Below are 14,298 nucleotides of genomic sequence, written 5' to 3'. Positions count from 1 at the left end.
AGAGTCTTAGAATATTAAACATAATGTTTAGAATTAAATTTACTAATATCTGGGTTTTCCGACAGAGGATTTCGAGAAAAGACTCGCAAACTTGGAGGGAAGCACAGTGGTGGTCCATGACAAAGGTGGACGATCCGGCGCACTCCTGCAGGAGTTTCTGTCAACCCCGATATTTCTTGAAGCAATTTTTTGAAGCGGCCACATAGTAAATTACAACTCCTTTTTTCTTTTGACTTACTTAGGAAAGAGCCGTCTGTAGATCAGAGTTTAATATTTTTTGAGGTTAATCAAGTACCCGGCACGAACACTTGAAAAGCACATAATCATTAAGATACCATCTCAAAAACATTGCCAGACTCCGCCCCTCACTCTCCGACTCCGTGACAGAAACGCTCATACACGCCTTCATCACATCCCGTCTGGACTACTGCAATGGAGTCCTGTCCGGGTTCCCAGCAAAACCCTGGCCAGGCTCCAATATGTCCAGAACTCTGCCGCCAGGCTTCCTCACCCCGCCACTAAGCCATGTTTCTTACTTCTTACTTGCTACCCCCACCCTCATCCACCTCCACTGGCTGCCGGTCAAGTCCCGGATTCACTACAAAACACTCCTTCTCACGTACAAGTCCCTCCATACCCTCGCCCCCCAGTACTTACCTCCTACATCCCTACTAGGGATGCCAGAAACGAAAATCGGATAGCCCTGGTGAATATTAATCGATTATTCGCCGCCGAATTATTAATACTATTACTATTATTAGCATTAGTCTATATTTTGGTTGAAGCTAAGCCAGGAAAAAAAAGAAAAACATAAATAATAATAAAAAAATATATATAAATAAAATCGAATTTTAAAAATAATTTTCAATTATGGAGACTGTAACAAATATTCGAAAAATCGAATAATCGCTGGCATCCCTAATCCCTAAGCCCCTCTCGGAGTCTGCGGTCCTCAGACACGGGCCTGCTTTCCATCCCCGGCTCTCGCCTTCATACTGTGGGTGACAGGGCGTTCAGTGTTGCGCCCCCACCCTCTGGAATGCACTTCCTCCCGAGATCCGGAACGCTGCCTCACTGGACATCTTCAAATCCTCACTAAAAACGCACCTGTTCACCCTGGCCTTCGGACCCTAGTCCTTTCCTGGTCCCTCTGGTTTCTTTCTTTTATTTTATTTTTTTCTTGTTTTGTTCGCTCCTCATTGTCTGTTTTGTTTTGTCCACCATGTACAGCGACCTTGGGTCCCGTGAAAGGCGCTTTATAAATTCCATTTATTATTATTATTATTATTATTATTATTAAAGTTGTAAATTCCACTTGTAGTCAAATCCAGAGTTATTTTCCCTCCTCTATGGCGTGGTGCAAGAATTAAACCTGGACATTATCTAGGCTTTTAGCCTCCTGACCTCCCTTGTCCCGCTCTCAAAGACTTTTTGATTAGATTTTTGGTTGGATTCCCAAACGAAGGTCTGTACTTCATACAAGTTTAAGAGATTTTTACAATTTCAGTCAGTAAACACTCACTGGCGTCTAAAGCTCGTACGCATCTTTAAATCAGGGGTTGCTGATAAAAGAAGATCCAGGACAGATCAAATTAATGTTGCACTCAAAAGTCAAGACATTTTGGCTGCATGAACCACCAAGCAGCTCTCATAGGAAAGAACAGAGCCCCTCCCCTGACTCTGTACTTTTTATACATCTTTGATTTAACTTTATTCAATACGATTAAATATAATTTACAACTCCTTGGGTGTTACCTTCCAGACCACAATGTGCCATGTGGGCTGCTGCAGCAGGGTCCCGTGGGCAGCTATGGTGGAGAACAGTGTCTGCCCAGCGCTTTTACGCACAGCGGGCCGGGGGTCCACACACATCTCGCCCAGCTTGGCGTACAGACAAAGCCACAGGCAGTCGAAGGGGGGGGCGGGGTGGAAAGGCCTGTTCAGGGTCTCTCCCTTCTCCTTGGCCTGCTTCTGCAGAGCCTCCTCCTCCCTCTCCAGGTCCTGTGTGATGGCCTCGCCTCTTTGGAAGAAGTAGTCTGAAATGTTCCACTGTGGGTGAAAATGGGAAGCGGGGTTAAGGAGTGCGGGCATTAATTGGAGAGGAAGGTCGGTAAAACGCTGCTGGCAGTTTGGCTATCATATTACCATAAAGTAATCTCGCGGGAACAGCCACACTCCAAGATAAATAATTCCGCAAACCACAGATCAATATTGGGTTTTGCATGTCCTGAATACTGTAGAGAGAATCTATCAAATGTCTGCAGAGTGCTTCAGTGCTGTTAAATTAGATCAAATAATGCAAAACAAGGAATTATCAACTTTAATACTATTGGAAAAGAGAAGGACCCAACCTTTCACAAACAAGTCATAAATACACTGTAGTAATAAATAAGGCAGACATTTTGTTTTACTATTTATTTAACCATATTCTTGTTGGCGTAGCCTTGCTACAAATTATAGTAACACACAGCTACACTTGAGAATTGACACCTAAACTTAAATTGAAACAAAATCAAAATGCATGCTTGTTCCTTGAGCCAGACATATTGATTATAATCTGCAGCAAACAAATCTATTATAGATATTGGTATATAAATATTTTGGCATCCGGCTGAATTACAAATTCCATACCAAATCTTGTGAGCTAACAGCAACAGTAAACGAGCTCCTCATACAGAAAAGGAACCAGTTTTTATATGATTAGTAGAAAGGGGATGCGTTGTGATTGATAAACATGATGCTTCCATACAACCTTAGACTTGCTCTATCTTTGACTAAGACCTTGTTACCTGTCTAATCATTTAGTTTGGTCTTCTCTTGCAGAGAGGCAGGAGAAATATTGATATGTTCTTACTTACAAAGTGGTTACTGGGTATCCGCCATATATCACAATAACACTGGACCATATCTAACCCACTCAAATGATAGGCGTATGATTAAGGCCCCCCGAGCTCGTTCTGATCTTGGAAAATCGGTCCTTCCTTTAGTTTATATTGCATCACTTGACCTACAGTATAGCCTCTAGATCAGGGGTGTCAAACTCAAGGCCCGGGGGCCAAATCCGGCCCGCGACTTCATTTTATGTGGCCCGCAAGAGNGTTTACAGTTCCGTGGTGGCAAACTGCAGAAGTGTGGCATACCTTATGTACAGCAACATCACATAAAGGGCTTGAGTACCATATCAGATGAAGCCTGGCTCACCTAGCTGCTGGAGGAGATAGCGCCTGGTGTTGAAGATGCGTGCCACCCCGGCTAGTGTCAGCACCCACGTCTCCGCCCACTGCTTTTCAGCGGTGTCACGTGAGTGGTGGATGAGGATAGCCAGGCTTCATCTGATATGGTACTCAAGCCCTTTATGTGATGTTGCTGTACATAAGGTATGCCACACTTCTGCAGTTTGCCACCACGGAACTGTAAACAATAGCAATTACATATTAAAATGTATGTCTGTGAACCTGCAGTTCTAAGTATAGTTGTCAGAATGTGTCCTCTTTAACTTCAATGTGTTATGTTGGTTTCAAAACCTGTGAAAGTGAAAATATAAAAATATGTTTAGCCAATATTAAGTGCCAGTAGTGCCGCTAATTAAATAGGCAGATTTTCATAATGATAACATTAACAGACAACTGTGACCTGCGGTTCTAAGTATAATTGTCAGTCCTCTTTAACTTCTATGTGTTATGTTGGTTTCAAAATCTCACTGATCAAAGTGCTATTTGTGGCCCTTTATGTACAACATGAATCAGAAATCCTTTATTCATCACACACCATTAACATTATGAAAAGGAAAGCGCGCAGTGCAGATAAAAAGCTAATAAAATGAGTAGACTAACGTATTAAAAAAGAGGCAAGCATATGCGAATAAACAAAAAATCTAATAAATACACATGGTATTAAAAATAAGAACAAAAGTAGCAGCATTATAAAGTAAGTGAAAATATAAAAAAATATGAATTAGCAAATATGAACTGCCAGTAATGCCGCTAATTGTCAGTCTCGCACCCCTCCGTCATCGTGCTGTGTGTCTGCAGGGGATTTCTTCGAGGCCTGGGAGGTGCTGCTGAACCACATCCAGTCGGCGGCGCTCAGCAAAAACAACGAGGTGTCCCTGGCTGCCCTCAAGAGCTTTCAGGAGATCCTCCAGATCGTCACGCCTGTTAGAGACTGGGACAAAGCAGGGGACGCGTTCACTGCCATCGGCGTCCCCCCTGTTCTCATCGACCCCCTCTCGGCGTACGGCCCCGGCAGACCCCTGGTGCGCTCGGACTCTCTGGTCGAGCGGCTGACGCGGTACAACGGCGCCGAGCTGCAGGCCCCTCCCCCCGGAGAGGAGTCAGCCTTAGAGGACTCTGCGTTGTGGTGGTCGGCGTGGAACACGTGGTATCGAACAGGAACGGACAGCACGCGGCCCCCCAGCGGCCCCACGGAGAAGTTCTCCTTCATCCCCAGCCAGCCCTTCCTCACAGCGTTGATCCAGATTTTCCCGGCGCTCTACCAGCACATCAAATCCAACTTCAGTATGGAGGACCTGAAGAAGCTGGGGGTCATCCTCCACGGGGCCGTGTCCGTGCCCATCAGCAGCGACGCCTCGCCCTTCATCCTGCCCTCCTACACTGAGGCGGTGCTCACCAGCCTGCAGGAGGCCGTGCTCACCGCGCTGGATGTCTTGCAGAAGGTGGGCAGAGCAAAATGTGTTGTCAGGAAATCAAAATAAGGCTAACGAAAAGGCTCTTAACATACTGTACTGTATGTTGTCCGTTAGGTTGAGTTAGGGGTCGTAGATGATGAGGTCTCCAGTTTGTATCCAGCAGGAGACCTTCGTTGAATTCATCCTCCTGTCCATCTCTTGACTTTAGACTTAGAATAAAAAATGATCTTAAAAGATATAGCCAAGGAGATCAATTATAGCAAGTAAACATAGTTATCTCCTATTGCGGGTTAGGAACAGCCTTAATGCTTGATTGTGATTTGTGTTACCTATATATCTCAATACTACAAATAACTTCTAAAGGGCTTCCACTGATTACCATTTTAATAATCGATTATCCTTATGTCACAATTTATCAGAGTCCAAGGTGATGTCCTTTTTAATTGTTTACTTCACCAAACAGTTGTGAAAGCAAAGCAAATCTTTCCATTTGAGAAATAGGACCCACAAAATGTGAGCAATGTTTTTATTGGACTGATAAACTGAATGTAATTGGAACAACGTTTTTTCTTGTACCTTTTTAACTTGAAGCGCTGACTCTAAATGAGTACCATGTCTCTGGTAAAAGCAGACCCTTACCTTCCCTGTCGAGCCAAAGTTATTTCTTCCCATTCAGTGTCAACTCAGTCCAGGAAACAATGTGTCAGTGTGCTAAATGATGCAATACGCAGTCCCGTGGTGGATGTCAGCAGTGTTTGTTCCTCCCTTCCCTCCCTGCTGCAGGCCATCTGTGTGGGACCGGAGAACCTGCAGGTCATGTACCCGGCCATCTTCGAACAGCTGCTACTCTTCGTGGAGTTCTCCTGCAAGCCTCCTCAGTACGGCAGGATGGAAACCAAACACGTGGCCAATGCCAAATACAACCAGGTACGAGGAAACAGAATCGGCCGTTTAACTGCCTGGTTATCATTTGCGATTGACGTCCTTTTTACAGTTTGTTTCATTAAAATGTTGGATGGTGTACTCTGTTACTTGTTGAGCTTCTCTCTCCAGCCATCCTCTACAAGATCATCCCTCTTCTTTGATGTTCATGAAGCACCCCTGCTCCCTTTCCCTTTTAGTCTTGTCCTTATGAAGCCCCTATCACGGCCCTCAGGGAGATTGACAGGTTCCTCAGGACCTCCATTAGTGGCCCCGAGCCATTTCTCCCTCATCTTCCCTTCCTCGTGCTACCTCCTGCTGGCAGCACACCAGAGACATCTTTCACTACTTTTAAGTTCAAACAAAGTTCAAAGTCATTTAAAGAACACATTTGTTTGCCAGTGATCTTAAGCAAGACTACAAACCACAAACAATTCTCCTTTCTTCTTAAGATCAGAGGAGTCTGTTCACAACACTGATATCTTACTTACGGTAGTCATTGTTGTTGCCTAAACTTACAACATCCAGCAGGTGCTATGTGTTCAGGGAAACGCTGAGAGTTGCAGTCTGGTACAGAGAAATGTTAGCGCCACACATTTTCGTGTCTGACATCCTGAGGCTGTTAGTCCTGCATGCGGGGTCCAGACTTGGCCCTCAGAGTCTGAATCTGTTTTAAGTTGTTTCATTGAGAGCGTCAAACAACATTTCCACCCAGCCAAACAAATTCTTTGGGTGGTCTTTAATGCCTCGTTGGCTTTTGGTGCTAAGAGTACGGTGGCCGTCAAGTGCAAACGCGCTACCACCGCCCAAAACATTTCCATTAAGAGAAACGCCTGGCAGCATCAGAAACTATGCAAATATAAAAACACAAAAGTGCCAATGCAAATAGAGGAACATCTTCATCAACTTGGCAACACATGCGCAGCGTTTAGAAAACAATGTTGAAGCTCTGGGATTTCAAACTGTAACGGCCCGTCCACACTACAGCTTCAAAAAAAGCTTGTCGGCCGGCGTGTCTGAAGCTCGACCAACAACCAATCACATGAATCTCCCGCCCCTGACACACAAGCAGCGGTTTGATTGGCTAGAGCTTGTACTGGCATATGATTTGATTGGCTGACGCGTCCACCGAAAGCTTCAGAAGCTTCAAAAGTTGAACATTGATCAACGTTTGCAGCCTTAAACGCCAGGAAAGCTCCGCTCTGCTACCCACAATTCAGTTCGGCGAAAAGCGAGGTGACGTCACCCCATTCAAAGTGAATGGGCAGACGCGTTGGAAACCGTTTTTGAAGCAGTCGAAGCTGTAGTGTGGACGGGCCGTAACTGTTGGTCCCCTTTTCCGTTGTCTTTTGAGCTTGGTCGTGTTTTGGATTTGCTGCATTACGTTTGTGCAGCGCCTTTAGTAAATGCTGCGCATGTGTTGTCAATTTGGTAAATAGATTAATTCTGTCAATGTGTTTTGGCAGATTAGCATTTTTATATTTACATTGTTTTTTTTAAACTTGCAGTGCGTTGTCTCCTAATGGAAGTGTTTTTGAGCGTTGTAGCGTGTTGGCACCTGTCGGACACCGTATAGAAGTGTTCCCCTAATTCAGTCCTGGTTATAGAATCTCCTTCGGACAACAAGCCTCTGCAAATTGGTTACAACCCAAACACCAGTTTAATTGCGATTTTCTCTCATTCTCTTTCTCACTGGATAACCATTTTAGATCCAGCTCTTTGCACCGGTGAGTTCCGTCATCATCTCCTTCAGCCCCCCCACCCTCGTCCCCTCTATAGTTTTACTAAGCTGTGCTGAAAGGTGGCGAGCCTCCCTCTGCGGTAGATGAGATATCACACCGCATGGTCGGCTCTCACGTCTCATCTGCGTCTCCTCACTCCATGCTCCCCCCCCCCTCTCTGCCTGCCACTAACTGGTGGTTATGCGTCTGTGTGCACAGCCCCTGAGCAGCTCCATTTTCAGTTGATTTTGTGTTTTTTGGTGATGTTCATTCGCACATGTGTGGTTCTGTTAATATTTCTTAAAGACACACTTTGTAGCATTAAGTCCTTTGTGTGGCTGTAACATGTCAGCTTAGGTAAGCCTAAAAAACTAAACTAAAAACCTGAAAAACAAACTCTGTGTTACTCATATACAAAGTGTGCCTTTTTAAAAACGGCTTTCAATGTGATTCTGGTTATAAGTACAAATAAAGGTTTTCAGATGAGTCCGACTTAAATATCCTGTTTCTCTTCAATCCTCTTGCCCCGCAGGCAGAATGGGTTGCCTTAAACTACGTGCCCTTTGCTGAGCGCTCCTTGGAGGTGGTGGTGGACCTGTACCATAAAACGGCGTGCCACAAAGCTGTCATCAACGAGAAAGTTCTGCAGAACATCATCAAGGTATTATCACCAAGAGAGGGTCATCGTGGGGAAGAAAATCCTGGTAATGTTTTCCAAGACTATCATTCTGACAAATTGTACCAAAAGCAACAAAACAAAAAGTTGGGATGTACAATCTCACACTTTTTGTCAATTTGAAAAGCGTGTTAAAGTTCATTTCCATGCATTTTCTATTGTCGAGTGTAAAATGTTAAAATTAGGCTAGACACGTTTTCTCTCTCAACTGTTCCTTCTGGCAGCCCATTGAGCAGAAGTTGTTGTTGAAGCCTGTTCAGCCTGTTGGGTGTTTTATTATATAGTTTATTAACCCAGAATTACACAAGGTAGAACATTGCTGCTGCTCTCCTAAGAAACCTTTAGGCAAGTTGATCTTCTGGCATACCTTCAAAAACAGGTGTTGTACATATGCTGACTAAGGCAAACCACCAATTCTTTAAACCCAGTGTTATTTTTTGCTGCACTGTAAACACTAGTTTATATAAACAATGGATCAAATGACTGCATGTATCTAGTTGCTCATAGTGACAGACCTATAGGTTGATGAAGTATCCCATTAAATTCAGCTTGATTATAGACAACTATGCGATTGAATAGTCTGTATTCATTGTTTTTTGTGTCATGCCATTTCTTCTAACGGCAAACATGCAAACCGTCAATGTGTGGTGAACTGACTGACTGGATCTTGTGATTTAATTTCCAAAGGGATGTTTGTCTAAAGTAAAATGGAATGCAGATAATGTATATGCATAACGTTTAGTATATTTTGAAATCATTAGTTAATTCTGTTTGCTGTCTAAAAGGAATCTGTCAATGTCCATCTGCCTCTGGGCAACTTTCACTTCACTTGTCTGTCTGACTTGATAGTGATGATCTTAAGGTTGAAACATTAAGGTAAGTGTAAAGTGAAGTTGTGGCACAAGATCAGCAGCATTTTTCTGCCCTATCTGAAATATGTCCTTAGTGCAAGTCGTGGAAATCCTTAATTTTTCTCAAAGTTGACCGTCTCGTTTCTAACACCTGTGTTTAAACGCACTTTCCCATAGTCTGTTTGTAAGAAATCTAAAACCAAAGCACTAAAGGTTCCCCATAGGCAAATCCAAATCTGGCTCCCATTCTTTCCCGTCTCCAAAACAAAAAGGCAATGCTTGCAAAATCCCAACCTAAGGGAGCCCAGCTGTTCTCTCAGAAGAGGAAGTTTTCAAAAAATATTTTTTTTTTTCGTTCTGTAGAATGAAAACTGCTAGTGAAGAGAATGTCCTGACTTTGATGTTGGCTCTATAAATACAAGTTTCTCCACATTTCAGTTTTTAAAAGAGGTGGTGAAAGGTTTTCAGCTGCATTTCATTTGATATATTTTACCTTGAAGTCATTCTCTGTGTTTCAGTCTCAAGATGTTATGTAATTGCCGTCTTCTCCTTTGTTTCCCCTTTCACATTCAAGACTTTAAGAATGCCCTTGGGTTTGAAGTACGCCTGTCCATCAGAGAGCACCTGGAAGCTGGCCGTTTCATCTCTGCTCAAGGTGCTGTCTATCGGGCTGCCGGTGGCGCGGCAGCACGCCTCGTCTGGAAAGTTCGACACTATGTGGCCGGAGTTGGCCAATGCCTTTGAAGACTTTCTTTTTACCAAAAGGTACAGATTCAGGCAATAAGGTTGAATACGCACCTTTTTAAGGAACCAAACTCATTATTTCGTTGTTTTTTTCCATATATAGCACACCCCCAGATAACGTTTCTATCCAAGAGTTTCAGAAGAATGAAGCCATTGATGTAGAGGTAAATACTTTCCTAGCATCCAGTATATCAGTGTCTCTTTATTATATAGACTCTATGCATTACATTAATGCACACATTTTAACACTGTCAGACCTGCACAACCCTCTGAAATGTGAAGCATACCAATACTGCACATATTTAATTGTATTATACTTTATTTTTACGGGTATATCTATATCTCATCTATATTCCATGTAAATATTGCTACATTTTAATGTTATAATAACACAATTCCTCGTATGTGTAAACCTACTTGGCAATAAACCTGTTTCTGATTTGGATTCTGAAGGTGACCCACATCGTCATTGTGTCTTTTTTATTTGAGGTGGTCCAGCTGATCAGCACAGAGATTTTACCGTTTGCCAACTTCATCCCCAAAGACTTTGTTGGCCAGATAATGGCCATGCTCAATAAAGGCTCCATTCACTCGCAGTCTCCCTCATTTACAGGTAAGACGTCCCTTTTGCATTTCACTTCAGCTCTGTTGTTGTTTTTGCGTATTATCGGCGCTCGCGGGGCGGCGAGGGTGGCCGCGCGCTGGAGTCACACTGAAACCATTAAGTCCTTGGGCCCTCCCTGTGGCTCATCTCTAACAATGGCTGCTGTCAAACTCTTCATATGTTGTGCAAGCCCTGTGTCTGCCCTCATTGTAAATCACTCTGGAGAGCAGCCTCAGCAGAACGTCTCATATGTTCAAATGTTTTTCTCGTGACAGAGGCCGAGATCGATGTGAGGATGAGGGAGGAGTTTTCTAAGGTGTGTTTCGAGACGCTGCTGCAGTTTTCCTTCAGCAACAAGGTGTCCACTCCACAGGAGGGCTACATCTCTCGCATGGCGCTGTCTGTGCTCCTCAAGCGGTCCCAGGATGTTCTCCGACGCTACGTAGAGGACGAGAGGTTGAGCGGACGCTGCCCCCTGCCCAGGTACACCCAACCATACACCTCTTAATATGAATTATTCTTTTTTAATATGATTGTTAACTGATTTTCTCACCAGAAACCTGCCCCTTAACACTGTTTATTGTTCGTGTCATCATTAACACTGAGACATTTCGCAAGAAAGAAAAAAGACCACCAGAGCTCCAGTCCCGCATCCATCACTTGTCCTTTTCTCTTTTCGTAAACAACACAAAACCACTGTACTACACTTTTACAAACTGGCACCACATTAAAGGCTTCGGTGTCATGTATCATACTGCATTTTCTTTTTTTTTCTCAAGACGTGATGGAAGTTAAATCATGCCCATGGGGAAATTGCACCATTAGTACAGAAAATGACTAAAGGACGGTGGTGGGGGGGGTTGAGAAGAATAGGATAATTACAAAATACATATGAAGAGCAATTGCAAGGTTATTTAAATTCAGACACACACATTTTAAGAAACTCAAGAAATATGTGGTTCAATAAAAGTGCCTACCACATGCTTTCTTTCTTTCAGTGGTCAAATACGTTAAATCCTCATCTCCTTTGTTAGCTTATATCTTTTGAGCCACACAAAAATCTTCTAACTGTAACATCTTCAGGTTTTTTGTACAGGTTGTAGCTAATAAAGGTCTTTGGTATTTCTCTTTTTAGGCAACAAGTGACGGAGATTATCTTTGTGTTGAAAGCCATCAGCACTTTGATGGACTCGCTTAAAAAGACACAGCCAGAGAATGGTGAGTGTCAAACTTTTGAAATGGATTAAATAGATCTTTGGAAGAGGTGACACTATGATACAAACATCATTTATTCATTTCAGCTAAATGTGTCAGAGTACAGTTGGGACCATTTTTCAAATGAGTTTTATCTCCAATCTGGGTGGAGCTGTTTACGTCTCCAGCAAGGTCAATTACTAGAAATCATTATTTTAACCGCCATCGTTCTGAAGTGAGGCATTTGAAAATTACATTTTTGAAGTGCCCTTCAAGATGTTTGCACTACATCGCCCTTTATTCAGAGCAAAACTCATTTCCGTACGCCTGTGGGAATTTCATGAAGGAAATGATTTCTTTGATTGCCTTCCATCACAATTCATATTCTCCTCTTCCTCCCCTCCCCTCCCCACTCCCCCCTTTGTATTTTCTTCCCTCTTGTTCCCTCTTGTTTACTCTCTACAGTGGATGGCAACACATGGGCTCAAGTGATCGCCCTGTACCCGACACTTGTAGAGTGCATAACATGCTCCTCGACTGAGGTGAGCTCGGCCCTGAAGGAGGCCCTGGGGCCCTTTAAAGACTTTATGCAGCCACCTGTGTCCAGAGTCCAGAACGGAGAGTCCTGACCAGGCTCACTCAAATTTGTTTTTTTTATAACAAAGAAATCTTGAATGTGTCTTCTCCACCCACGTGCTTCACAAGTGCACGGACATGAACTCAACGTGAGCCCCATCTACAGTGACATGAAGTGACCCCTGACGAAGAGAGATCCAATGAGGCCAACGCCCCCCCCCGACCTTCATGCGCATCATCGTACGCTTCTCATGTGAGCCGATTACTCATCTGGCCACTCCATTCTCATTCAGACTGACTGCACTCTTGAGTTAACTACAGAGATTTGAAAAAGATTGCAGTGTTGCCTGTTTGTTTTATTCTCCTGATGAGGTGGAATCGATGTACAGTGTGTGGTGATAGTGTTGATGATGTAATTCACAAAAAAATGCAACAACTGGGGCTTTCTTGATCTTAAAAATTAACACTTAAACTTTTCCAACATTTTCAACAGTAAGGATTTTATGCAAGAAAACAAATCTTACTGTAACATTCCATGTCATCTATAGCCAGCCATCTGAGAAGGGATGTACCTGTCTGTGTAAAATAAATGGGATAATTCTACGATCAGCTCTGTGCTCCGAGTGTGCTCAGTTACAATGCATGTTAAGTTCATTAACGCACCATCTTGAAAAACATAAATATTAAGGCATATAAATTCCCTTTTTTAAAGTTGTCCTGGATTAATAATGGCTCTACTTTCAAATTAGCCAATGACCTGCTAGATTAAAGTCTTCTTCAATACAGGATCATGTTTATTTAGGAAATGTATTTATTTTAAGTAGATAGGGGGAATGGTTCATTTGTGATTGACAGGTTTCTACAAAGGCCATCCTAGGTGCTCTCCGAGTTTTAGTCCTACAAATGTAAGTCTTTCACGGTTTGTTTTTAGATCATAAAAGGAAGATTTAAACCTCTTAAAATGTGTTGCTCAACACTGTGGTACTCTGCTACACCCTCTTGTGTCAATGCTTGTTCCAAAAAACAAGATGGTGTCGGCTTAAATGCCCAACATGAGGCTTCAAAACCAATGATGTCATTGTGATTACAATGACATCAAATCGTTGAGTGCCAAACGTGAATTAGTCCGTTTCCAACTAAGAAACAAGCCAGCTCACACAGGGAAAGTGATTTAATAAGATGCACTTAATCTAAATATTTCACCATACAATTGTTATATTGTTATTTTCTCCACACTTTTGTGTTGTGCTTAGTCATAATTTAGCAATACTGCTATCTATATAGTTAGTGACTGTTGGTTACTTCATGAACAGACCTATATAACTCCCAAAATACCACAACACCATTCATATTGCAGATTGTAATTAAGCCTTTGTGTTACAGAAGTTTAACACATATTTATTGTAGTTTCCTGTTTTTGATATTGTATCCACATTTGAAGTTGAGGGACATTTAAAAGATAATTTTTTGAACATGTGTGGAAGTATATCTCCTTGTACTGAACAGTAGGTGGGGTTATAGCTGACTGAAGCTCAGGAATAGAAAACAGCTACACTCTAAACTTTGTGCTCGTTTCCCATGCAGACATAGATAGCCTTCCCATGCTTTAGGGACCCCTCGGCTCCCCTACAATGTCCCATGAAGATCCCCAGGTCCGAGTTTCGGATTATCTACTGGGTCATATGAGGGGAAGGGACCGTTTTGTGGTTTGCAATGAGGAGGAGGAGGAGGAGGAGGACGAAGAGGAGTGGGAGGAGGAAGAGCGCGGAGGGAGCAGGTCTGCTTGGGCGGGTTTTCCCTCTTATTTCAAGTCTGCACAGAAGAAGAGAGGTCGGACAATCTGCATGGGAATGTCGCTGTACAGTCCAGACGGTGCATTTCTTTCGACCTTTTTTCCGTCTTTTTCTTCTAATATCGTCGTCTTCGCCTCGCTCTTTCACCATGCACTGGCTGAGGTAGTAGTTTGTGCTGTTGGTTGGGTTGTGACACTGCCCGCTATGGAGATGACTGCGCAATCTACTGCCTTGCTAGTGCTGGTGCCTCCACTTCGGCCGAGGAAAAAAGAAAGCCCCGCTCACAACGCTGTTATTCGGTTTAAACAGGTAATTCACAACGCTAGTGTCGCACCATGTTAAATATTCAGCTGTAATGTTACTGCTTTTTGAACTGAACCCGTTTGCTGTTTCATGTTTCATCCAATAAAATAGTGCACGAATTTGGAGAATAAAAACACTTTGTATGCAGTTTTAATTTTACATAATTTCGACTTGAATCGGTGCTTTTTTGCAGGCAGGAGGGCGAATCTTGCATGTATTGGCTGGGAATCCGAAATGCAAGTTTCCATAATGTGTATGCACATTTTA

At 43.1% G+C, this 14,298-nt stretch overlaps 1 protein-coding gene across 1 annotated transcript in view; it reads left to right on the top strand.

Annotated features, from left to right (window-relative positions):
- Positions 1-12,544, top strand: part of mon2 (MON2 homolog, regulator of endosome-to-Golgi trafficking) — a 22,867-nt gene extending 10,323 nt beyond the window's left edge. Inside the window, exons 8-17 of the mRNA XM_010771513.1 lie at positions 3,976-4,675; positions 5,432-5,575; positions 7,279-7,296; positions 7,823-7,951; positions 9,392-9,582; positions 9,665-9,725; positions 10,051-10,174; positions 10,441-10,648; positions 11,301-11,383; positions 11,825-12,544. Of these exons, the coding sequence (XP_010769815.1) occupies positions 3,976-4,675; positions 5,432-5,575; positions 7,279-7,296; positions 7,823-7,951; positions 9,392-9,582; positions 9,665-9,725; positions 10,051-10,174; positions 10,441-10,648; positions 11,301-11,383; positions 11,825-11,988 (1,822 nt within the window). The 3' untranslated portion in view covers positions 11,989-12,544. The remainder of the gene's footprint in view (positions 1-3,975; positions 4,676-5,431; positions 5,576-7,278; positions 7,297-7,822; positions 7,952-9,391; positions 9,583-9,664; positions 9,726-10,050; positions 10,175-10,440; positions 10,649-11,300; positions 11,384-11,824) is intronic.
- The last annotated feature ends 1,754 nt before the right edge of the window (positions 12,545-14,298 follow it).

Source organism: Notothenia coriiceps, unplaced genomic scaffold (assembly GCF_000735185.1).
Source record: "Notothenia coriiceps isolate Sejong01 unplaced genomic scaffold, NC01 NC01_scaffold00010035, whole genome shotgun sequence".
Taxonomy (NCBI): domain Eukaryota; kingdom Metazoa; phylum Chordata; class Actinopteri; order Perciformes; family Nototheniidae; genus Notothenia; species Notothenia coriiceps.
The sequence above is the reverse complement of the archived record's forward strand: the minus strand, read 5'-3'. Positions and strand labels throughout refer to the sequence as shown.